General features: G+C 43.3%; 1 protein-coding gene across 1 annotated transcript in view; it reads left to right on the forward strand.

Moving 5' to 3' along the window:
* Sec16b (SEC16 homolog B, endoplasmic reticulum export factor) overlaps nt 1-25,199 on the forward strand; it is a 44,462-nt gene that overhangs the window by 15,935 nt on the left and 3,328 nt on the right. The window contains exons 11-23 of the mRNA XM_090340375.1: nt 5,030-5,127; nt 6,985-7,066; nt 10,347-10,464; nt 11,483-11,594; nt 13,410-13,515; nt 15,406-15,546; nt 16,954-17,067; nt 17,783-17,858; nt 20,874-21,167; nt 21,936-22,003; nt 24,201-24,350; nt 24,541-24,636; nt 24,996-25,092. Of these exons, the coding sequence (XP_090196501.1) occupies nt 5,030-5,127; nt 6,985-7,066; nt 10,347-10,464; nt 11,483-11,594; nt 13,410-13,515; nt 15,406-15,546; nt 16,954-17,067; nt 17,783-17,858; nt 20,874-21,167; nt 21,936-22,003; nt 24,201-24,350; nt 24,541-24,636; nt 24,996-25,092 (1,552 nt within the window). The remainder of the gene's footprint in view (nt 1-5,029; nt 5,128-6,984; nt 7,067-10,346; nt 10,465-11,482; nt 11,595-13,409; nt 13,516-15,405; nt 15,547-16,953; nt 17,068-17,782; nt 17,859-20,873; nt 21,168-21,935; nt 22,004-24,200; nt 24,351-24,540; nt 24,637-24,995; nt 25,093-25,199) is intronic.

Genomic DNA, 25,199 nt, shown 5'->3' on the forward strand with positions numbered 1-25,199 from the left:
GGCTGGCTTTGAACCTTGATCCTCACACCACAGCCTCCTGAGTAGCTAGGATTACAGGCATTAGCCACTGTGCGTGGCTGGCTGGTTATTTTTGAAGTAGGTTCTTGCAAACTTTACTGCCTGGGTTGATCTTAAGCTGCAATCCTTCTGCTCTTAGCCTCCTCAGTAGTTAGGATTGCAGACATAAGCCATTGCTCAGCTACTACTTCGAAGCTCCTGAACCCAGTGGCACATGCAGAGACAAATCAATTATGAACTCTTGTTTCAACAAAGATAAATAATGACCATAACAACAATAACAACAAAGGAAGGAATTTCAAAACTACTTTCTTCCTTCCAGGCACTTGCTTGACATCTTTTTCTGCATTATTTCATTTATCTCCATTGAAACAATGGCAGTTCGGTTCTGTTGTTCAGTGTATTTACAGAATAGGAAAGTTAGCAAGGGATAAAACCAGGATTTAGGGCTGGGAAATCTGAGCCTGATTCTTGGCTTCTAGCCCCTAATAATACCCCATTTAACAACAGGCCCAAAGCAGTAAGAATGTAACTAAAGCTTCATGAGGAGTGTTCAGAATGATTAATGAGAAATGGGATTACAATATCTTCTAAACTTTTATTCATATATGACTGGTTCTTATTTTTGGCATTGTATAATATTGATAATCTTGATACAAATGATTAATTTCTTCATTTATTCTTTTTTCATATATTTTTTATTATAATTAATAGAAGGGTTACATTATATTCACCAGATAGAAGGTGCATTACTTCACAAACATTGATACCCTTTCTCATGTCTTGGTCTCCATTTCCCTCCCCCATCCCCTCCCTTCATCTTGTTTTCCCCCCTTCCCTATCCTATTTCAAATAATCAAATAAACATATATATAATATATCAGATAACAAGCTAAAATACTGTAATAATATGAGATAACCAAGGGACAGCAAAAGAGATGAGAGATAACATAGTACATTAAAGACAACAATCACTTATTATATGGCTTTAGTTTCTATATCCTGGAGGTCCTTTCATTTAGCCTCATCCTATATGGCCTTAAGTATCTAAGTTTGAGCTGTTGTAAATCGCTGCTAGGAGAGCCCAAGGTTTCTACTGATTATGACAAATGAGGGAGACTATTGGGCCTATGTTCCTTTGAGTCTGGCTTACTTCACTTAATATGATTTTTTTAAGTCTTTCCATTTCCTTGCAAATGGGGTGATGTCGTTCTTTCTGACAGCAGCATAGAATTCCATTGTGTATAAATACCACATCTTGTTGCTCCACTCACCAACTGAGGGGCATCTGGGTTGGTTCCATATCTTTGCTATGGTAAATAGAGCTGCAGTGAACATCATTGTGCTAGTGGATTTAGTATGTCCTTGTTTCTGGATGATTGGGTAAATGCCAAGGAGTGGAATTGCTGGATCATAGGGAAGATCATGGCCATTCTAACTGGAGTGAGGTGGAATCTTAGAGTTGTTTTGATTTGCATTTCTTTTATGGACAGAGATGTTGAGCATTTCTTCATGTGTCTATACTCCATTCTTATTTCTTCCTCAGAGAAGACTCTCTTTAAGTCTTTGTTCCATCTTTTAATGGGATGGTTGTTTCTTTGGAGATTAGTTTTGAAATGATTCAATATTTTGAGCTTTTGATATATTAGATAGAGGCCTTTGTTGTATGGTTAGTGAAGATCTTCTCCTACTCTGTAGGCTTTCTAGCTAGTTTGCTAGTTATGTCCTTTGCCATACAGAAGCTCTGCAATTTAATGCAGTCCCACTTATCCAGACTTTCTTTGATTTATTGTGTTTCGGGGTCCTTATTAAGAAAGTTTTGAACTGTGCCAACGAGACCTAGTGTATCTCCTATTCCATCTTGTAAAGTTATCAGTGTATCTGCTTTTACCTCCAGGTCTTTGATCCATTTGAAGTTAATCCTGGTGCAGGGTGACAAAGAAGGATCCAACTTTAGTTTTCTGCAGGTGCTTAACCAGTTCTGCCAGCACCACTTGTTGAAGAGGCTGTCTTTCTTGTGCCAGTCCCAAGCTGTTTTGGTTACTATAGCTCTGTAATAGAATCTAAAGTTTGGTATTGAAATTTCTCCTGTGCTGTTCTTTCTGCTGAGAATTATTTTTCTATACAGGGTCCTTTGTTACTGCATATAAAATTTTGGATTGCCTCTTCGATTTGTTTAAAGAATGACTTGGGATATTGATGGGTATTGTGTTGAATCTGTAGATAGCCCTTGGTAAGATTGCCATTTTCAGGATAGTAATTCTTCCAATCCAGGAGCCTGGGAAAGTTTTCCATTTCCTCAGTTCTGCTTTATTTTCTTTTTTCAGGGTTTTAAAGTTTTCATCAAAAAGGCCCTTTACATTCTTAATTAATTCCTAGGTAGTATATTTTCTTTGAGGCTATTGCAAAAGGAGTTGCTTTTCTGATTGTTGCCTTGTTCTTCTCATTGTTGGTATAGAGGAAGGCAGTTGATTTTTGAGGGTTAATTTTATACTCTGCTACCTTGCCAAAGTTTAGAATCAGATAAAGCAACTTGGGAGTGGAGTCTATAGGGTTCTTTAACTACAGACTCATGTCATCTGCAAATAGGGAAAGTTTCATTTCCTCTTTCCCTATTTGGATCCCCTTTATGCTTGCTTCTTGCCTTATTGCTCTGGCTACAAATTCTAATACTATATTAAAGAGGAGTGAAGAGAGTGGGCATACTTGTGTCATTCCTCATTTTAGAGGAAATGGCTTTAGCTTTTCGCCATTAAGTATAATGCTAGCTGTGTGTTTGTTCTTCATTTATTCTTAAGTAATGTTTTGGAGTAACTTGATGATTCCCAACTCAGCTTTAGCAGCTCTTATTTACAATATTGATTATAGGGCTGGGAGTTCAGCCTACTGGTAGAGTGCTTGACTAGCATGCATGAAGACTTGGGTTCAATTCCTTGGTACCACATACCTAGAAGAAAGCCAGAAAAGATGCTATGGCTCAGTGGTAGAACTCTAGCCTTGAGAATGCCCAAGGACAGTGCCCAGGCCGGGTGTTCAAGGCCCAGGACTGGCAAAAAAATATTGACTATAAAGATAAGAGGTAAGACACAGGACAACGAACTGCTTCCAGACACATCCAAAGCTGTTAATGTAGGTTGACTCATTAACACAAAAGCATGAAAAAACTAGTCTTTAGTATGCTAACAAGAAATCATTTTTTGTTTTTTTTTTTATGAATAGAATGGTCCTGCAAAATGTGTTATCTTAGTTACTGGTGCAGGATAAGAATATTTCATCATTTCTGTTCACATTAATTCTTCAAGTAAATCTACCATGGTGAAACTAGAGTGCATTAACTTTACAAGTGTGAGAAAAATATTTCTTTTATCCTAAATAACTATATCATTTTAAAAAAAGATAAGAGGTAAGATTCATGTCTGTAATTTTACTACTCAGGAGGCTTAGATTGAAGAATCATGGTTTGAAGCCAGCCCAGGCAGGAAAGTTTATTGAATAACAGAGCATGGGCCTTCATCAGAACATTTAAGAAACAGCACCTGGGCCCTGAGTTCAAGCTTTGTACCAGCATACACACAAAAATATTGATGAAAAAATAGTTGGAAGTTTCAAAAAAGCAACACTTAGAGCCATCTTTTACTTTCCTTGGATCAGAAACTGCATTCCTAGCAGACTATTTGAATTTGTGTGTGTGTGTGTGTGTGTGTGTGTGTGTGTGTGTGTGTGTGTGTGTGTGTGTGCATGCTCTCTCTCTTCCTCTCTTCAATACGAATACATGGTGATTTGGTTATCTCATATTGTTACAGTATCTCACTTTGTTATCTGATATATTGGATATACTTGTATTTGGTTATTTGAAATTGGTTAGGGAAGGGGGGAAAACAAGGTGAGGGGTGGGGGTTGGGGGAGGGAAATGGGGACCAAGACATTAGAAAGGGTATTAATGTATGTGAATTAATGCACCTTCTATCTGGCGAATATAATGTAACCCTTCTATTAATTATAATAAAAAATATAAAAAAACATGGTGATATATTGGGATTAATCAAAGATTTTGCTTCTTAGAGGTGAAATTACATTAGAAACTTTCTGTCTCCAAATCACATTTTTTGCACCAAAGAAATTATTAATATCTGTTCAAAACCTCACATGTCAGTTGAAGAAGAAGGTGAGTATGTGTATATGTGTTTTAAAGTTTTCAGCTCTAGCTCTTCTTACCCAATTAGTGGTGCTATGAATTTGACATATGAGGGCATTCGACAAATTAGCAAGCAATTATTTTTTAGTATTAGCAGGTAGGTTGGTCCTTACGTGAATTGGCTTAAATGCAGTAGCAGTCTTATCAGCATTCAGGAATGGTCCTGCTGGGCAGCCTTCTCCACGTAGACAGGATGTGGGGGGCTCGACCATCTTCAGGACTCCCTTCCATTCCAACTGCCTGAAGGGGTGACCATGTGGAGGAGTGTGTGATTGGTTTTATGGGTGAAACCTAGAAGTAGCACCTGACACTTCTGTGGCCAAGATTCAGCCAAACTAAAAACCAGGGAGGTGGCAAACTTGGCCTCTTTACCCAGGAAGGAAAGTATAGATTTTAGTGTGCAACAAGCAGTTTCTGCCAGAATTGGAAAAGGCACTGTTCCTTAGAAAGGCCTCAGGAAATACCCCTATTCTACTCATATTTTGAGACTCAATCCTTGGGGTGAAATGGTTTTCTTGTGTGTGGTACCTAGCTTCTTTACTAGTATTTTTAACTTCTGATGAAGAGATCAGCCTATCTGAACCACATTTGAAGGGAAGCTAATGAAATGACATAAAGGATGGCTGGAGAAGTGGAAAACCAGAGAAAAATACTGTGCTAACTAGAATCTTCCTCACATTCATTCTGGACTCTGAGTCTCTCCCTGGAGACCCAGCCCCCACTTCTCACATCAAGCAGTGCCTATATGTGAGGATTTGCTGTTTTGTTGGAGGAAGGCAGGTAAGGCATTATTGAAAGGGGTGCTTTGGTTTGCAGGAGGCCTTGGAATGGGCTATGAAGAATCACTTGTGGGGTCATGCTTTGTTCCTATCCAGCAAGATGGACCCAAGAACCTACAACTGGGTCATGAGTGGGTAAGTGTGGCTTGTAGAGGGGACTAGGGAAAAGAAAAATTTTCCCTCAAAAGGTGGTGAGGGCCAGGGAAAGAAAAAATGCATACTTCATTTCCAGATTTGTTTCTTTTGAGACAGTGTCTTTTTATGGCATGTAGACTGGCCTAGAACTCAAGAGGTTGTCCTCAAACTTGTGATCCTCCTGCCTTAGCCTCTGGACTGCTTAGATTACAGATTGGGCTACCACACCCTGTTTCTCCAAATTCTTATAATGTATATTCAGGGGTTCTGTATCTTGATTCTGTCTATTCACTAAGTGGAATGAAACATTTCAGTAATATTTTGTATGGATAGAATTTCCAGCAATTAAATATGTTCTACTGGGCAGTGATCTATTTTGGTTCTATTGATGAGGGTAGTAAGTGGTCACCTAACTTTAACTGCTAGAACCTTAGTGAGTATGCTGTGCTCAGTCCTGCAGTGGGTACTGCGCAGTGGGCAGGGATATGGGATAGCAAGATTGTGAGTTGTGATAGGAAGAGGATGTGGTGGGTCTGTGGGATGCTGGAGAAGGCTCCAGCTAGTATTCTGGGGGACAGGAGTGAGGAGGAAGTCCCCTGAAAGGGGACAGGCTTGAGTCAGGTGTGAGAGGAATGTAACCTTTACATGTTTTTTTTTTTTTTTTTTAATCAGGGATGCTTAAAGACAATGAGGATATCCTTGCAGATTATATAGACTTGAACTGGTCTGTTGGACAGAGAATTAGTTGAAAAGATGGCTCTAACTGCCACACTCCCTGGGGGCCAGTCATGGTGACCTTGGTCTCTATAATTCTACCTTCCAGCCTTCCCAGGGAGGAATAATTCTACACAGCACTTTAGTATACTTAGTGGCTAGCATGGCAGGGAGTACTGTTGTCTATTATGCTCAGTGCTCTGAGCTCCTGTGGAAAGGATGTTTTTAGGTAAAAAATGGTATTCTGAGGGACCACATTCCTCTGGGTTTTGAAAAGGAACATCCCACATACCAAGGCTGTAGCATATATCTCTGCTACAGAGTTTTGCCTTGGGCCATTGATTTTTGATGGGGCCCAGTGAATTGTGAAAAATATCTCTTACTGAATATGCTTAAATCTCAAATCAGCTGTAGAGCTTATTATATCCTTGTTAAGCATATCCCATGGTTTGTCATCAGCAGGATTACTTCTGGTCCCTGTTCCACGCCTCTTTGGTCATTGAAAATGGCTATTTAGTGCTTGCAAGTTGAAGCTCTATAGACTCAAGCTTGTGATGAGGCAGAAAAATGATACTGAGAGCTGTGGGTTTGGTGTGGAGGAGGAACTGAGGGTGACTGAGAAGGGACCCAGAGGAGCTTCCAGGTAAACTGCTGGACTCTCTAGGGACTAATGAGATGTGGGTGTTCATCCTGTTGATAGGAGGCCAATAAATATGTTTACTCAAGAGTTATGGCATTAGCGCTGGGCCTGGGGTCCAGTTACTTTAAGAGATGAAGATAGGAGGATTGCAATTCAAGGCCAGTTTAGGCACAAGTAAGAGAGTCTGTCTGAAAAATCAACTTAAACACATAAAAGACGTGGGCATGGCTCAATAGTAGAGAACCCAAATTCAATTTCCAGTCTGAGCATTAAAGGGCAAATTATGAAAAATGTCTCCATCCTGAGGTCTGCTTTGGTATGTATGATGGAATGAAGAGGCTGATGACCTTTCTCAAAAGGAGGATATAAAAGACATGCTTACAGAACAGAGATGCTCAAGCAAAAGGGGCTGAAATGAAGTGAAAATGAGCAAGGTTTTGTTTGCTGGCAGTGGACTAAGTCTGCTGTGCTTGATTCCCACTGACTGTCCTTTCCCTCTGCAGTTTCACCACCACACTGGCGCTCAATGATCCCCTTCAGACTCTCTTCCAGCTCATGTCCGGGAGGATTCCACAAGCAGCTACGGTATGCCTTGGTACACTCTGGGGCAGGATTCCTTCCATACATTCCTTCCTAGCTTTGTACAAGTTGGAGGTGGGAGGGGCTACTGAGGAAGTGCAGGGATGGCTTTCGAGCTGAAATATGAATAGTAATAGTTTGCTAATTTCTTGTACCTGGTCCCATGGTAAGCTTCATTTTTATTTTACTTTTTGTACCTGTACAGGGGTTGAACTCAGAGCCTGGGCACTGTCTCTTAACTTACCTACTTTCATTGTTTTGGTGAAAACTAGAGATAAGAATTGTATGGGCTTTTCTGCCTGGTTGTCTTCTAACCACAATCCTCACATCTCAGCCTCCTGAGAAGCTAGGATTACAGATGTGAGCCACCTGCACCTGCCTTCCATTTTGTTCAATGTGTATTACTTCATCTAATACTTAGAGACAGAAGTTCTTTCGCCTGCATTGTAGAGGTGGAAATAGGGGTGATGGTGTAAAATGGCTCCAGATTACCGAGTGAAGAGCAGGGTTATGACTGGCCCTACTTCATTTCCCCCCACAAATAACCTAGTCATCTGCTTTGTTATGACCAGTAATAGCCTATCCTTCCACAGGCTTCTCACAGCAGGGCTTCCCTTTAAATATGTACATTTACAGCTTAGGGTTCCTGAAAATGTTCAGTTATGTCTCACCAGCTTCTCATTCAATTATTTTAGTTTTATATCATGAATTCCATATATATAGAGAATATGTTATAGATATACATGTGAATTTCATGTATTTATACTTTTCTCTTTAATTCTCCTTTTTTGTCTTCTTTCTCCTTCCTCCTCCTCTCCTCTCCTTCTTTCTCTCCTCCCTCCCTCCCTCCCTCCCTCCCTCCCTCCCTTCCTTCCTTCCTTCCTTCCTTTCCTTCCTTCCTTCCTTCCCTCATTCCTTCTTTCCTTCCTTCTTTTTCTTTTGTGTTTGTTCCAGTGTTGTCCTTATTCCTTTAGTTTTTATCCTTTTCTGTCTCGAGTTCTTCTGGATACCTTGACTCCCTCCTATTGCTCATTGTCTTTCTCTTTCTTTCTCTCTCTTTTACTGAAAGTAAACTGCCCACTTTTTCCATTCTTTCTTTTTTTGGACATTCTTATTGCATGTGGATTATTCTTTAAAAAAATAAAAGAAAAAGAAAAGGGAAATGATGGCTTTTGTGCCCTGTCATTAAACCAATGGGCTATTTTGGAACACAGAATGTGCCTCACAATTCAGCTGAATGGAAATTTCAGCTCTGCAATGCGATTGCATCATGTCACAAAACAGTAAATGGAGAAAATGACATAATTAGCCCATGCTCTGTTGGGTCACACTGAAAAGGTAGAGTTAACTAATTTCTTCCACTTTGAGGTGAGAAAACAGAGAAGCTAGAAGTGTTGTGCCAATGTGATATGTGATCCTAGTGTGTGAGAGCCTCTCAGCCCCTCACGTATGACAAAAGACTCCGCTTCACTCTGATGGAGTGGAAACAGCATGACAACTGGACGCAGGTGTGGGCCTCATGGCAGGCTCATCTAGACTTTGCTTCTCGGTGCCGGGAAAACTTGACTTTGGTTGCTTTTATCTTCTAGAGCCTTAGTTTTTCATCTTTGTAGAGATTTTAGCACCTAACAATAGAGTTACTTTGAAAAATGAGGGAATATACTGGAACCCACCAACCACTGGGCTTGACACATTGCTTTACAGAGATTTAAAAATGAAAAGCATCTCAGGAAGGACACAGAAAGATTACTTCCAAGATTACAATTTTTTTTTTAAAGACAAGGAATTCTCTTCTGTCTTTCTGGCTGCTCAAGCTCCAATAGGAAAAGGCCTGGCTTACATGTAAAAATAATGTTAGAGCCTGGCACTGTGATTAGTGGCAGGGGAACTTATCCCAGAGTACAGTTCATGGTATAGACTCTGGTGATAAATGAGAACTGTTGTTATTATTGTGATTTATTATCACTACCATCATTACCTGCTCATCATTTCTATTGCAGTACTCAAATAAGCAAGGAATAACTGTAGCATGGAGTTGGGTAGAGCATCTAATACTTGGGATAATTTTATAAACATCAAACAATTACAAATAATTTTGACCTTCACATCTTAGCTATAATGATCAATCTCCTGAATCATTTTTTATGGGATAAGTTCAAGTTAGACTGATTGGCCTATCACTGATTTCTTCTGCCCCCCCCTCTCTCTTTCTCTCTCTCTCTCTCTCTTCTCTGCCCCCTCTCTCTTCCTGTCTCTGTCTCTCTCTCCGTTTCTGTCTCTTTCTCTCTGTGCATATACCCACATACTTTATTTATAAAGTAAAATATATAGCATTGTGCGATTCACTTTATGTGATTTATTTTTATTACTAACAGTAACCTTGTTGGTAGAAATTATGATCTCCCCTTTAGACATGGGGAAGTAAAAGTTCAAGAAACAGTAGAAAACTTGCTCACATCACACAGGAAATATGAGATGCCTGTGCTGAATATTTGACAGTGTTGTTTGTTTACTGAGGGGGATGGTTGCCCCAGGGTGGTGAATTCATCTATGTCCATGAGTCTGCTGACTCTTCTACCGCAACATGGATCTCACCAGAAGATGAGGCAAGAAGAAACCAACACAGATTGAATCCTGACTGGGTGATTCCACTCAGTTTTCTCATTCCTAAAGTGGTAATAGGAAGTAAACCTCAAAGGGTTCTTATAAGAAAGTACTTTGGAAAATCAGACAATATTAAGTACTCACTAAAACATTAAACACCCCAGGACTAAAACTTTGGTAATGGATTAATATAATCTCATCTATTTGTGAGACAAGGATGTTTGATCTTCCTTTACTCATTTAAATGCCGGAAGGTATTCTGGCTCTCTAGCTATTTTGAGTGAAGGCATTGGGGAAAAAATTAAGTGGCTAATGTTGTTTGTATACTTCTCCTAGTTATCTATGTATGTATGTATGTATGTATGTCCTTCTGGGAGCTTTGTTTCTTCAAGTTTTTGAGATGGAGTCTTGCTATGTTGTCCAGGGTGGTCTTGAATTCATGTTCCTTATACCTCAACTTCCCAAATGATGGGATGACAGGCATTATGCCATATGTACCAGTATGCCAAACTGTACCTTCCCCCTTTTTTAAAAAACACTTCTTAATCCGTGCACAGCAGAACTGCAGGCAGCACGGTCAGCCTTCCCAGAACTCCTCTGTACCAAGCAACCGACTGCATTCTTCTTTACCTACATTTTTGGCACTATGTGATAATTCTGTAAGTCTCCACTTCTTTTTCAGTGTTGTGGGGACAAGCAGTGGGGAGACTGGAGGCCTCACTTGGCTGTGATTCTGTCAAATCAAGCTGGAGACCTGGAGTTGTATCAGAGAGCAATTGTCACCATGGGGGACACCTTGGGTAAGCAGAAATCATCAGGGAATCTCTAAGACAGCTATAAACACATGCCTTTTGAACCTTAGATTCTGGGAGGGTCTGGGTCTGTGCTCCAGTCATAGTTTGTGGAAGGAAACTCCAGGAAAGGAAGGGCCCTTCTTCAATCTACTTCCCAGAATTCCTGCTGCAAGACCTAGAGCTCTGCAGTTCAGCACTTGATTTTCCAGTCTTGGGTGAAACTCCCTTGTACAGGAAATTATACAGGTGACATCTTACTTCCTGTGGCCATTGGTAAGTACTTTGGAGACGTGGCTTAGTCAGATAGGAAATGTGGTTTGAATAATTCTGTAGTCTTTATTTCCAGCACTTCTCTGTGACTATGGCCTATACAAGCACGTAGGGGTTATTGAGTAGTCTAGATCTATGTGCTCACATTTGGTCAAAAGGCAGAGCATAGCCGGGTGCAGTGGCTCATGCCTGTAATCCTAGCTACTCAGGAGGCTAAGATCAGAGGATTGCGGTTCAAAGCCAGCCTGGGGACTACAAAGCCATGAGACTCCAATTAATCTCTAGAACATGGGAAGTGGGGCTGTGGCTCAAGGGGTAGGAAGACAGCCTTGAGCTGAAGAGCTCAAGGACAGTGCCCAGGCCCAGAATTCAAGCCCCATGAACACCTCCCCCCCCCCCCCCCGCAAAGGGCAGAACATGTTCCTGTGAAGCTTTGTGAACCATTGGCCTGTTCAAGTTGAAGTAGCCAGATGGACGCTTGTGCCAAGTGACAGCCACTCAGTACCCTGGGGGACCTGTTGGTGCCCGATGCCATGTTAGGCACATAATGGATAACATTTGAGAATTGGTAACAGTTTGGTGATAATCCATGTGAGATTTATGAGGACTAGGAATAGCTTTCTGCCATTTGGCATTAGTAGGCTATGAGAAGTTTGTTGAGGTACTTTCTATCGGGAGAGAGGTCTCTCCTTACTTCTGAGTCTTCATTTCTATCTTTATCCCATGACCGGGTCTTCCTCTGCTCCTCCTGCAGCTGGGAAAGGGCTCGTGGAGGCCTCACACTTCTGCTACCTCATGGCTCACGTGCCCTTCGGCCACTATCCAGTGAAGACAGATCATCTGGTCTTGCTGGGCAGGAGCCACAGGTATGTGTGTGTGTGTGTGTGTGTGTGTGTGTGTGTGTGTGTGTGTGTGTGTGTGTGTGTGTGTGTGTGTGTGTGTGTGTGTGTGTGTGTGACAAAGGTTTAGCCCTTGCTGGTTCTCCTCGTACCACTAGGGGGCCTCAGGCTTCAGATTCTAGTCCAAGAAGCTGTAAACTGGTGTTTGGGGTGGGGGGGCAGGGACGATGTATTGTGTGTAGTTGGCCACTGGGTGGCACCCCAGCTCCACAATCAGTTTTTCTATTAGGAAAAACAAAAAAGTTTTGTTTGTTGGAGGCTTGGGCTCTGTGTTAGGCAGCCCTGGACCTTTTCTGGGAGCCTGTCCAAATCTGGACGGGGAGAAGAGTTATGTTTAGTCCATTATTTAGGGTCTCAGAACCTCTACACTAACTCTGTATAAGCTTCTGCCAGCCCATTTACTTTCTTTGAGTCACTTTCTCTCTTTTTGGCCCATGGCATCAGACTTTTCACATGGAAGGATATCAATAAGCCCTTTGAGAATGGATGATGGACAGACAGACAGACTTGGCTGGAGTGATTCTCCGTGTTTTGTATCTTTCTATTCATTTCTCCCTGATACTTAAGATATGGCTCTGGTCATTTTTCTCCTCCCTCCCTCTTTCCTCCTCCTTCCCCTCTCTCTGTCTCTTATGTTAAACATTTACAAAGCAAGAAAGTATGTATTGAGTTTTCACTTCTGTGGGAGGGACACAGCAGCATGAAGAGGTTGAGAACATGGCGTGAGGTAGTAACTAGCTAATGTGTGGTTGGGTTGGACACAGGCAGTCAGGCTGGAAAGCATTCTTGTGAACTGTGATCAAGCCCCCCACTCCTGTAGCCATGGTCTTGAGCACAGAGCTAGCATGTCAAAGAAGCCCATTTAGGCCAGATATGACAATAAGTGTGTTTGGAGAAATATGTCTCCTCTCTCCTGTCTGTAATATATAAGGATGTTTCTGGAGATTACACTCTAACTCCCTAGAATATTCCTGTTTCTTTTGGTTAGCACAGGAAGCTGTTGAAGGAAGAGAAGTATGCGGGGGGGGGAGCTGATAGGACTCCTATGTCCCTCACATCACATTTACTTAGTCTTCTCCTTTCTTGGATGACTGAATGACCTCACACGTAAGGACTGTTATCTGCTTCTTGGCTCAGCTCTCCTCCTCAGTCTCTGTGAGGCCATCCTTCCTCAGTGGCCCTGGTGGGGCACATGGATCTTTTTTTCTGTGCCTGTGGGCTTAGGCTGGGTGCTATTCACAGGGCCCAGCAGGCTTTAGGGTACAAAGCCTGGCTCTTATTGTGTTTAAGGGGAGGGTCCAGCGCCTCACCCACCAGCAAAGACAGCAGGGGACTCCCTTCCTGTGGGCCCACTTCCTTGCCCAGAGCTCTGATCTGTCCCTTCTTAAGAGTCTAGCAGTGGTGGGAACCTTTTCTTTTCTGCAAAGGGCTGTTTGGATATTTATAACATCATTACAGGCTGTATAAATTCATCAATATAAGCAGACAGGCATTGGGTAGCCAACAAGAAGCATTACATCTGTTTGTCTCATTTTATACCAAATAATTTCTCAGGCCTGAGATTGCCTGGGCCAGATGTTCCTCACCCATGCAAGAAAGGTGGAGGGCAAGGAGGCAGAAACAGCCACATGGAAGCCCTTAGTCTCTTTCCTCTCGGGAGCAGCCTGTGAGGAGCCTAGTCTAGAACTCCTATCAAGAAAGGTACAGCTGGCACGTGGCTTGATGCTGAGATGCAACCTTGTCCCTCCCTCATGTTCTGTTATTATTATTTCCTGGTTTTAGCCAAGAGTTTTTGAAATTTGCAACAACTGAGGCTATACAGAGGACGGAAATCTTTGAGTACTGCCAGATGCTGGGCCGCCCCAAATCCTTCATCCCTTCTTTCCAGGTAACTGAACCCGATAATGCCACCACCTTAGCTGTGTCAGATGGGTGTGGGCACTAGAATGTCATCTCTGTTTTTTAGCACACTGTGCCTGGACAGATGTCATCATCTACTGCATTTTCCCTCATTAGGGAGAGGGGAGGAAGGTTTGTTTTTCATGTGTTATAGGGCTGTGTTTTGCAACATGAAAGCAAAGCCTTGTAGCGACCTCTTTGCTACTGGAAATCTCAGCTTTAGAGGAAATCCTGCTATAGTCCTGGGCCTCCCTCCTGCCACCTACCATCCTTGGACTGTTCTCCTGCTTCTCTCTCATCAGTAGCTCCACCTTCTCCTCCTCAGCCTATACTTACCATCTTGTCCCTGGGAGCTGGGGGTGGGGGGCAGTGTGACCCAGGGCTGCTAGGCCTTCCCTCAGAAGACCTCCCTGCCTTATCTTGGCCTTCAAGGTCTTTCTCTGCTCTCAGGGCTTCCACTGGGCAGGTACATCCACACTTCTCTCTCTCCTCGTTACATCTTCTTTACCTGTTCCAGCATCGCCTTAAATTCATGACTGATGCGGACATCATGTTATCCTCTTGTCTAATCCCCTATGTGCTCTAAGATCCAGCAGTGTGAAGCTTCCCCTGATCACTTGGTTGGGATGATGTTGATGGGCTCAGTGATGAGTGTTATGAAATGGGCCTAGATAATAGAGCTGAGGATGGAGGGAGTTGGTTTCTTTAGCAAACTGAAAGTGCAGGGTTAGAGTGATCATTCTCATGCAGACACTATTACAGACACAGCATTAACTTCATGGCCCCTGTGGGACATTTAATTCACTCATCTTCTATTATTTTCCCCTACATGGGCAGATACTTTATCTCCTTGCTGAAATTATCTTCTTTTGACAGAGACCTTTGTATTTCTTTTATGGACTGGTATTCAGAATGTACACGAATGTAGCAATAACAACACAACAAGCACATACACACACACATACACATGGCTACCACAAAGCAAGCACAATCTTGGGAATGAATTACTATGTTACAAATGACTCATTTCATATCATCTCTTCCTGGAATGTTTTGTCAACAACTCACTTTTTCCCAGGAAAGCCTTGCCTATCAGCTTTGGTCTCTTCTTTCCCTTTAAAAAATATATCCCATTGTTCAATTATTTTGGTACTACTTTGGACCAACAGTAATTTTATTGAAAATTTTAGTAATGTTTTGCAGGCCTGGCATTGTGCATTTGTTTCAATCCTGAAGGGTAGGCTTGATCCCTCCTTAGTCCTTTTATAACTATGAGCTATGGGCTCACGTCCCCTGTCCTAAGCACTTCTGTGGATGGACTGATAAGCTCTACAGAAACTGGGCAGGTGGGTGGTTGTCATGATTCCCATGCTAGGTGAAGAAAGTGGGCATGGAGGGGTGAGGTAAGTAGCCTAGTGCTTTACAGGTTGGGTGGAGATTGGATTGAATTAAGGCTGTCTGAACCCCAAACTTTCAGGTTTGATTTTACCCTTGTCCTGGGTTTTATTTTTGTCTTCATATGTGGCGTGGCGTTTGGGCTGTGCTGCACGTAGTCAGGCTCTCTGGGGATGTGGGCTGCTGGATAAGACATTCCAGAGCATTTCCACTGTGAGCAGAGTCTGCAAAGCTGAGCTGATGTGGTTCCCATCCTTTTGTTTTTTGTTTTCCCCCCTCACAATACAGGAACTGCAGGCTGGATTTGGAGGTGAGCCCATACCCAGATAAAAATGCCCCAAATGGCACAGGGCCCTTGATATTTGGATTGCCAGAGTTAGCAGAAGCTGGCAGTCAGCTGACTTCCAAGAAGTCTTATCTACATTTCTCTCTGTCTCTCTCCCTGCCTGGATGGATTCCTCACAGGCCCTGTTCCTCCTTCCAGGTATATAAGCTCCTTTATGCCTCCCGTCTAGCAGATTACGGCTTGGTGTCCCAGGCCTTGCATTACTGTGAAGCCATTGGTGCGGCCGTCCTGAGCCAGGCAGAGAGCAGTCACCCTGTGCTATTAGTGGAACTCATCAAGGTGAGCATCTCAAAGGTGTTCCTGCATGTGTCTTATCTTCGGTATTCAGAGAAACTCATTGTAGAGCAGCTTAGACTACACATTTCATCTACACACAGGAAAATTGGAGCCCATAGCTGTCTTTGACCACACATGCATGCCCTGATGTGATAAGCAGAGGCCCGCCATGCACAAAGAAGGAAGCCGAAGATGGGATGGGGGCGGGGGGAGGCTTCTTGTGAAATTCACTCTCGCATCTGCTTTTCTAAAACAGTAAAACTGCATGTTATGGTGAACTGTTCAAATTACCAAAGTAAAGCTTAGAAAATACATTTTAGTGCTTAAAAAAGGAAATGATCCTTATTAAAATGTCTTTAAATGCATGGAATATTTTTATCACATGTGGGATACTTTTATAAAAAGAAAGGAAAAATAAAGACATATAAGCCCTTAGTTCCTGAGGAAGAAAACAATTATCAGGCAAATAGTTCCTCTTAATTGAAGAAAAAACCTTTAGCTAGGGAGTAAAAAAGTCAGTGTGCCCTTAAATTTCTGTTTTTGTTTTAGATGAGGCTCACATGTTAAATTTGGTGACCAATGTAGAGCTAAGCACTCATTGCGCGCCCCCTCCCCCGCCAAATCTCCCCCCCCCTTGCAAATCCTCATGGCAAAAGCTCAGGACCCCTGGATGGATGGTTAGCAAAGTTTGGGGATACAATAATGAAATAAAACCTCAACAACAAAGTAGCAGAAAGTGAACATGTGTTGTCAAGGGGAGGGGAGGTCAAGGGGAGAATAGATGAAGAGAGGCATGATGGGTGAATGTCCTCACAGTAGTCAATGTGCATGCTCGAAAATTAAACTAAGAAATCTGAGGGAATGGGTAGAGTTGAAAGAGATGGAGGAGAATAATGGAAAGAGGTGACATTGACCAAGATACATTGTACTTATAAACTGACATATTTAATCGAAACCTTTCTGTACAACTACTTAAGGCTAGTAAAAAGATAAACTAGAAGCATACACAACGTGGCATCACTGCCATTGGGAGTTTGTAGGAATGTAGATCTCAGGCCCTGCCCAGAACTCAGGGACTAGAATTAGTGATTTTTTTGTGTGTACCCAAGTTCAAACAGCTTCTTATACAGAGATGGCAGCTTTGCAGAGCAATGAAGTTGAGCAATTGTTTCTTTCCATATTTTGTTTTGTATCTAAGGCCCAGATGGGCTGCTTGTTTATGTGTGTCACAATTTTGGGAGCATAGCTGCTGAATTTGTTATTTCTCAATTATTGCTTAGAATTGAATTTACAAGTGAATTACAGCTCTTTCTCCTTTCTCCATATCACTGCCTCTCCTCCACTCCACTCTTCTTTCTCTTCTTGCCTTCTTTTCCTTTTGAACCTGACCTGTCTGGAAACCTGGCACAGCTCGCAGACAAACTGAAGCTGTCAGATCCTCTGGTTTTAGAAAGACACCGTGGGGACAGGGAACTGGAGCCAGAATGGCTAGTGCAGCTTAGGAAGCTACACAAGGATCTAGAGGTGAGGAGGATGGAATGGAGGCTTGCCCGGGGTGAACCTTATGTTTTAGCAAGTGCCCAGGCCCCATGTGTCACTGTGGGATCTCCCATCACTCACGAGACACAGTGATCCTAGGAGAATGGCCCCCTAATCTTCCCTGCAGCTGCTTCTCTCCACTGCAAATGTTTTCCCTGTGTTTGCAGGTGACACAGGGGGGCGCCCTTCCAAATGCTCTTGCTCTTCTCTGAGGTTCCCAGGGACTGTTTCATGACCATCAAAGCTTTGCCATCTCCGTTAGGAACAATGGATCACAGTGGTCCTGTGTCACTTTCATGTAATGTAGGGCAATTGCTTTAAAGACTTCCAGGCCGGTCCTTTTTGTTCTGACAATTGCAAAAATCTGCTGGTCATAATCAGAACAGTAATTGGAGCAGGGCCTCCCCCCATCTTTTTCTTTCTTCTACTCTGCTCTAAAGAAAGGACAAAATTGACTTTTAAAAGCACACAGGGCTGCCTCTCTCTCCTTCCCTCTGCTGGAGAGGCCTATGGTTTATTTGCTGTTATTTGTTCCTCCCTCTGGAAAAGCTGGATGACACTGACTGTAGACATCTCTGCCTGGGAATGAGGATTCCCTCCCTGGGGCCCTACTCCATGGTTACCATGCTTTGTCACCTCCTTCCCCCTCCAGTCCTTGCCTTTGTGTTGCTTTAAAGGATTTTTAACTTATTTTAAATAGCAGAAGGTAGCTGGAGACATTGGTGATCCTCCTCCTGCTCACTCAGATGTGTCAGAAGCCAGAAGAACATCCACAGGTACCCACAACCATGAACTAGAGCTTAGGATCAAACTGCAGGAGAGAAAGTAACTTAGCATGTCCCCTCCCCTCCCAAGGTGCCTTTTTCTATGCATATCTGACTCATCTGTCTAGGCGTTAAGTCCACACAGCTCCTGCCAGCCACCTCCCCCTACCCCGACCCACCTCTACTTCCCTGTAGTGCAGAGTTCATGCTTCATGGTCTGGGTTTTTAAATACTTGAATATTTTGCACATCATGTTGCATGGCTAGCTGTTTCATGTACTTTTCCACAGTGGGATTAAGGCTAGCAATTATAGGCTATCTGGATCCTTTCCTAGGTTGTAGACATTAGGAACACCGAGCAATTTTTGTTTTAAACTAAAATAAATTTCATTGTTGGTTTGGGAGTTTGACCTAGTAGTAGAGTGCTTGCTTAGCATGTGCAAAAACTTGGGTTCAATTCCTTGGTGCTACGTACGCAGAAAAAGCCGGAAGTGGTGATGTGACTCAAGTGGCAGACCATTAGCTTTGAAAAAGCCCAAGGACAGTGCTCAGCCACTGAGTTCAAGCCCCAAGACTGGCGAAAAGAAAAAAAGAATTTATTGTTATTAGAAAGGTTATGTACAGAGGGGTCACAGAAAAGTCAGATGAAGAGTCACCCCTTTTTTGAACAATGTCACCCCTTCCCTTGCTCTCTAGTACTTTTTCCCTCCTGTTTCCACCCACAAGTTATATAATTCATTTTCTACGCAGTGTCAAGTGAATACCACTGCTGCATTTGTTTGTCCTTTGTCCCTCCATTTACACTGAAGATATTTTTTCTCTTTTTCCTTCTTTCTTTTTTTCTTTTGGCAGTGCTGGGGCTTGAGCTCAGGGCCTGGACACTTTTTGTTTTTTTCTCAAAGCTAACGCTCTGCCACTTGAGCCACAGCACCACTCCCAGCCTTTTCTGAGTATGTGGTACTGAGGAATTGAACCCAGGGCTTAGTGCATGCTAGGCAAGCACTCTAGTGTTAGACTATGCTCCCAGCCCTGATATTTTTCATTATCAATTATCAAACACATGTTTCAAAGAGTTTCCACAATTTCCCTATTCCTCCATCAGGATGCCAGCAGGTGCTATATCCCAAGTGACCCCCACAGTGGAGGATCTGCAAGGGCTCTTGCCTCTTCAGTCTTTTATACTTCCTTTAGGGTGGATAAAGGGAGGGGAAGGAAGGAAGAGGAGGCCATGGTTTCTGAGTTTTGGCTTTGCCAGAAACAGACTGGCATTGCTAGATTGTAGTTTCCTCACATTCCTGGCTGCCCAGTGGGGCAGGTAATCTGACAACCACCCTAGTACTTTGGGCCTGGGCTTCAAACTTTTTGCTCAAAGCTAGCGCTCTACCACTTGTGCCACAGCTCCACTTCTGTTTTTTTGTTGGTTGTCTGGAGATAAAAGACTCATGGACTTTCTTGCCCAGTGTGGCTTTGAACTTCAATCCTCAGATCTTAGCTTCTTTTTTTTTTTTTTTGCCAGTCCTGGGCTTGAGCTCAGGGCCTGAGCACTGTCCTTGGACTTTCTCAGGGCTAGAGCTCTACCACTTGAGCCTCAGCACCACTTCCGGCTTTTTTCTATGTATGTGGTACCAAGGAATCAAACCCGGGTCTTCATGCATGCTAGGCAAGCACTGTAACCACTAAGCCAAACTCCCGGCCCCAGATCTTAGCTTCTTAAGTAGTTAGGATTACGGGCGTGTACCACTGGTACCCAAAAGATCTGATTCTTTAAAAGAAAATAATTTTTTTTGCCAGTCCTGGGGCTTGAATTCAGGGCCTGAGCACTGTTCTTGAGCTTTCTCAAGACTAGAACCCTACCACATGAGCCACAGCACCACTTCAAGCTTTTTCTCTGTATGTGGTACTGGAGAATTGAACCCAGGGCTTCATGGATGCTAGGCAACCCTTCTACCACTAGACCAAACTCCTGGCCCCAAACCCATCATTTTTAAGGTCTTTGTTTTAAGTACTGAAGATTGAACTCATGGCCTTATACTTGCTAGGCAAATGTTCTACCACTTGAGCCATATCCTTAGCAATTTTTGCTTTAGTCTCACACTACCTTTCCTTGGGCCAGACTTGGACCTTCATATTTCCTTCTCTTGAGTAGCTAGTATTGCAGGAGTATGCTTCCATGCTTGACTGATTGGGATTTTTAACTGTAAGCTTTCCAAGTTTTTTTTTTTCTTTTGTGTGCGTGTGTTGGTTGTGGTGCTTGGACTCTGGGCCTAGGTGCTGTCCCTGAGCGATTCAGCTCAAGGCTACTGTTCTACCCCTTTGAGCCACAGTGCCACTTCTAGTTTTCCAGTGGTTAATTGGAGATAAGAGTCTCACAGACTTTAGTGCCAGGGCTGGCTTTGAACTGTGATTCTCAGATCTTACCCTCCAGTGTGAGCCACTGCTCCCTGGCCTTTCAAAGTTTTAAATACCTAAGTCCACTAGGAAATCTTTAAAGGAGAAAAGGTTCTCACCTGAATTACAAGGTATGGAGTTAGATGGGATGACAAGTTCTACCCTCTCATTTCATGAATTGAAAGCTTAGATATTAGTGAGACACTGATGGCTCACACCTGTCATCCTAGCTGCTTAGGAGCCTGAGATCTGAGGATCTTGACTCAAAGATATCCCAGTCAGGAAAGTCTGTTAGATTCTTATCCCCAATTAACTATCAGAAAACCAGAAGTGACATTTGGCCCACAGTGGTAGAGTGCTAGCTGTGAGCAAAAGAGCTCAGAGTCAGCAACCAGATCCTGAGTTCAAGCCTCATGACTGACAAATAAAACAAAGCTCAGAGATCAGCTAAAGAAGTGAGGGAATAATTCTGAAAAAGGCAATGAGAGGTACGACAATCATAGCACATGCATAAAACTCACATCAGACATCTGGTTCTGTCATTGCTCTCTGAAGTGGACAAGACCCAGAGTGTCTCTGGTGTGAATAGTTTTCAAATTCTATATTTTGGGCCTAACGTCTTCTTTATCCTTTGTCTTAGATACTTTCTTCCAGGATCTTTCCTCAGAAGACCCTGGCTATGGCTCAGCACAGCAGTCAACACCTGGGCAGATAGGCCCCAACTTGTCCATCCCACAGCAGCCCTTTTCCCTCCAGCAGGATCCTTATCCAGGGGGAGGCCATCCAGGGCACCCGGGGACCCCAGTGCCTCTTTATGCTGTTCCTGAGACTCCCTTCTCAGGAATTGGCACTGGTGGTGGCAGCAGCATGGCTGTAACAGGAGCTCCTGCTGGAAGGGCTTGGGAAGAAACACTGCAGATACAGCCTAGACCTGGTAAGACCTACCAGCCCATCTGGACACAATGGGGACAGATTCTTATAGAGAGCCATCGAGGAAGGTGAGAGAGGTACAGGGACATGTTGGAGCTGGGGAAGGCCTGGATGTGATTGTATGCCTCACCCAGAGAATCTGTTCCTCGTTGGCTATGTGCTGATATTTCTCATATACTCTACAAGCTTGCTGGGTGCCAGCCCATCCATTTCTCCACCTGGGCAAGCAGAGCAGAATGGACACAGCCTCAGGATGATGTAGTTTGTAATGAAGAGACTTCAGAGTGTGTAAAGCTGACACTGCCTATGCCTTACACGCACAGTTGCACAGGCCAGGCCATCTTTCCTAAGTCATCTTACACCCAATGGATGACAGTAAGGAACTGGTGTGGATGATGTTTCTGTCCTGGACTATAATTCTTCAGGCTCCTAAGAATGGGGGTGATGGTGGGGTAGCAGCACGGGGTAATGTCAGGAGCCACAGAGGGTTTGTCTTAGTCCTGAGGAAAGAATCTGAGCACAGGAAGGGTTGAGGATAAGTCTGTGTGACCTAGCTTTCTGTTATTCCCAGACTGCTAAGAAATGGCCTTGGTGTTCAAGGTAGAGCTGGGTTGACCAGCATGGTCTGAGGTGGCTGGAACTGACAGGAGCCACACAGGCAGGCTTTGCATCTACTGTGACCCGCCTGTGGTTAAGGGCTCTGGGCTCCAGCCTCAGGATGGGTGGGAAAATGCAAATTGGCCTTACTCTCTGTTTCTCTTTGATGCTATAGGAGCCATCACAGCCTCTCAGGAAAACTACCAGGATCTGAATGGTCAAAGGGTCATTCCTGAACCTCAGGTGAGAGGACAGGGCAGGAAGGATGTCAGTGTCCACGCTGGTGGTCCTGCCTCCCCTGCTGTCTCTTTGCCACATGCAATGTCTTCCTTTCTCAGTCTGCTTGTCATTCCCATTTGCTTTCCATGCCAGGTCCTGGAATTTTGGATGGAGGTCCAGTCTCTCCTTGTTGTGACCCTGAGTGGGAGGTAGCAGAGCTGGCTGGGTTTTGGGTTCACAGATCTTACCCCTTTAAAGACTCTTTTCACCTAGTGCTCACAGCATACCCTGCCCCATTGCTGAAGATGGGGTATTTATTTTTGTATTCTGATTTTTACTTTGCTTTATGGTAGCCATGAAAGAGTCTGCTTATGCCTTTTCTCAGTAGCAGGCTGTCAGGTGTCAGAGGAGACCATGTCTAATCATTCTCCAATACTGTTGGCTGAACACACTCCTTTCCTCAGCCATGGGCAGCTTTGATGCCAAACTTAAGTTGCTCTGCTGCTTTTCCTGGTTGGAGCATTATATCCTAAAGCATTTTCCTAAAGCATGTATCCTAAAGCTTTAGGATAGTATTGAGCTACAGGGCTTAAAACACTTCTGGGGGCTCACTCAAGAGATGGAGATCAGAAGGACCTCAGTTAGAGGTCAGCTTGAACAAAAACTTCATGAGATCCCATTACAATCAATGTTTAGGATGTGGTGGTAGATATCAGCCATCCAGCTATGGGGAAAACACAAACAGGAAGATCATGGTGTGGGCTATCCTGGGCATAAGTACAAAACTAGGTCTGAGGGCATGGTTCAGGTGGTAAACATTTGTCTATCAAATGCAAGACCCTGAGTATTGTCACAAAACCCTGGAACTTTCATCTTTTACTCTAGCATATTATTGCTATAGAAAAAGGAATATATCATATAAAGTGCAAAATAGACATCATTTATAATCCCATAGCTAAATGTTTTAGTTTGTTTTTTGTTTCTGGGTTTGTACATAAATGCTTACTTGTTCTTTTAAGTGGTTAAAATATGGCTATATAAATTTATTCAACAGTCTATAAATAAGATTCCCATGCCATCCCATATCATTTACATATAATTCAGAAATATGATTTTTAAAGTTGGTGTGGCAGAATCCATTATGTCTTGACTCAATAAGGGGAAATTCTTAGAAGAAGTAGAGACTGAGACTGCTAAGGTTAAAATCTTCTCTACTGTTTGTGAGCTGTGTGGCTTTAGGCAGGTTGCTTAATCTTTCAATGGCTTAATTTTCCCATTTTTTCAAAAAAGACTAAAAGATAATAATAGTATTTTACAAAAGGACTGTTGTAAAGATTAAGAGAATCACTCCACATGAAGAACTTAGAACAGAGAGCTAAGTACTATACTCACTAGTATAAAAGTAAGGCTTTTTCCCTCTGTATTTTGCCAAAGTCTTTTCTGAAGTTTGTACCAATTATGCTTTACTGTAAAGCATGAAATGGAAATGTGACACAAAAAGGGGATATGCTTTATGATTTTATTTATGCCTACAAGAGGCAGTTTCGTAGAGACAGGAAGTAGGTAGAGATGGCAGATAATCAGGGGTTGAGGCCGAGTAAGGTGCGTGCAGAGTTGCTGTTGGAGATGATGGAGGGTATTGATGGCTCTTCACCACTGTGCATGTATTAATGCTGCTGGGCCATGCACTTACAAGCAGTTAAAGTGATAGGCTTTCTGCTTAGGCATGTTTTGTCATACTATAGAAAAGTTCAATGGAAGGGGTATGGGTATATATCCCTTCCCTGCTGTGTGTATTTGCTCTTGAGTGAATCTCAGGAAATGTTCTCTAAGATGAGTTGTTTCCCACATTCTCATTGTTAGACTTTTGGGGATCTCTATGGGATATTTTCAGTCTCTCATGATCTCCAGCAGTTGCTTACTTATCTCCTGCTGGAGGTTTTGGCACAACTTTGGAGACTAGATTTTGGAGAGGTCACATAGTAGACAAATGTCCCCAAGTTTAGGCACAACATGAAGTCTGGGCTTGGGTCCTCCCCTGATCCCAAGCTTTCAGCAAAAATATTGTTTCTGGCTAAATCTTACATTCTCCTCAGTGAGATAATGATCCCCTAAGACTGTCTTAGATTTACTGAGTGGTCAGGTGACAGGGTGCATAGAAATGGGCTCTGTTCCCTGCCAAGTGCTCTATGAATGTTCATTCTTTCTTATTTAATTCCAGGCACTGCCAGCCCCCAGAGCCCGAAGATTTTCTGAGAGTTCCACTGTTTCAGCCAAGGAGAATGAGGAATCCTCTGACAAAGCAGACAAAAAATCTTCCCAAAATGCTGCACAGAGAGAAAAGCCAGGAGATGTGAAAGAGAATACAAAGGTGGAGGGATTGTTTTTGTCTTTCCATGCTTCCAATTTTCTTTTATGCCTTTCCTAAATGATGGAGCAGAATTGGAATTTCCTCCCCTCCTTCCCTTCCACTCCTCCCTCTCTTACTAGGGTAGAGCATGGTGAATCTGTCAGCGAGAGAAACAAACCGACGGACCGTCAGATTTTTTTTTTCCCTTCAGAGCTCAGGATTTGGCTGGTTAAGCTGGTTTCGAGGGAAGCCCAGTGGCGAGACCCACTCTGAAGATGAAGACTCATCACACAGCTCAGACTCAGAGGTGTGCTCGGTGGAAGAAGGGAGTCCCTTCCTGTGGGCCAACAGAGGGTGACTCCCATCACTCACTGGTGGCCAGGTCCCAGTGGGAAATTGGTTGGGTCTTTGAAGCCAAGGGCAGATAATGAAAAGCCTAAACAAGTTGTGGTGAAAAATCTTAACTTTACAGGGCCAGTCATAGAAAGAGACACCAAATTTCAGGCCATGGGAGCAACAGGAGGAGAGGAAAATGGTGTTGGGGGTGGGGGTGAGTCACCAGGTCATGTCACACATAGAAGCCACCACTGTGGGTGCGGGAATACATGGAAAGTGACATAAACCCATTCACCAATATTACTTATGTTGTCACTCTTCACAAAACAGGAATCCTTGAAAGCCTCATCTGCCCAGCCAGCCAGCCTGCGCCTGTCACCCACACCTCCTCTGGAGCCCCCACCTCTGCCAGGCACCGGGAGAATAGGTACGGCCCATCTCAGCTCTTCTAGACTTCTCTATTCCTCTGATTGTCCATGGGCTTGGGGGTGCCTTCTGGAAGTTGGGGCTCTTCAGTCTTGAGCAGAGGAAGCA

The sequence above is a fragment of the Megascapheus bottae genome, chromosome 10 (assembly GCF_031878675.1).
Source record: "Megascapheus bottae isolate mThoBot1 chromosome 10, mThoBot2.hap1, whole genome shotgun sequence".
In the NCBI taxonomy this organism is placed as follows: Eukaryota; Metazoa; Chordata; class Mammalia; order Rodentia; family Geomyidae; genus Megascapheus; species Megascapheus bottae.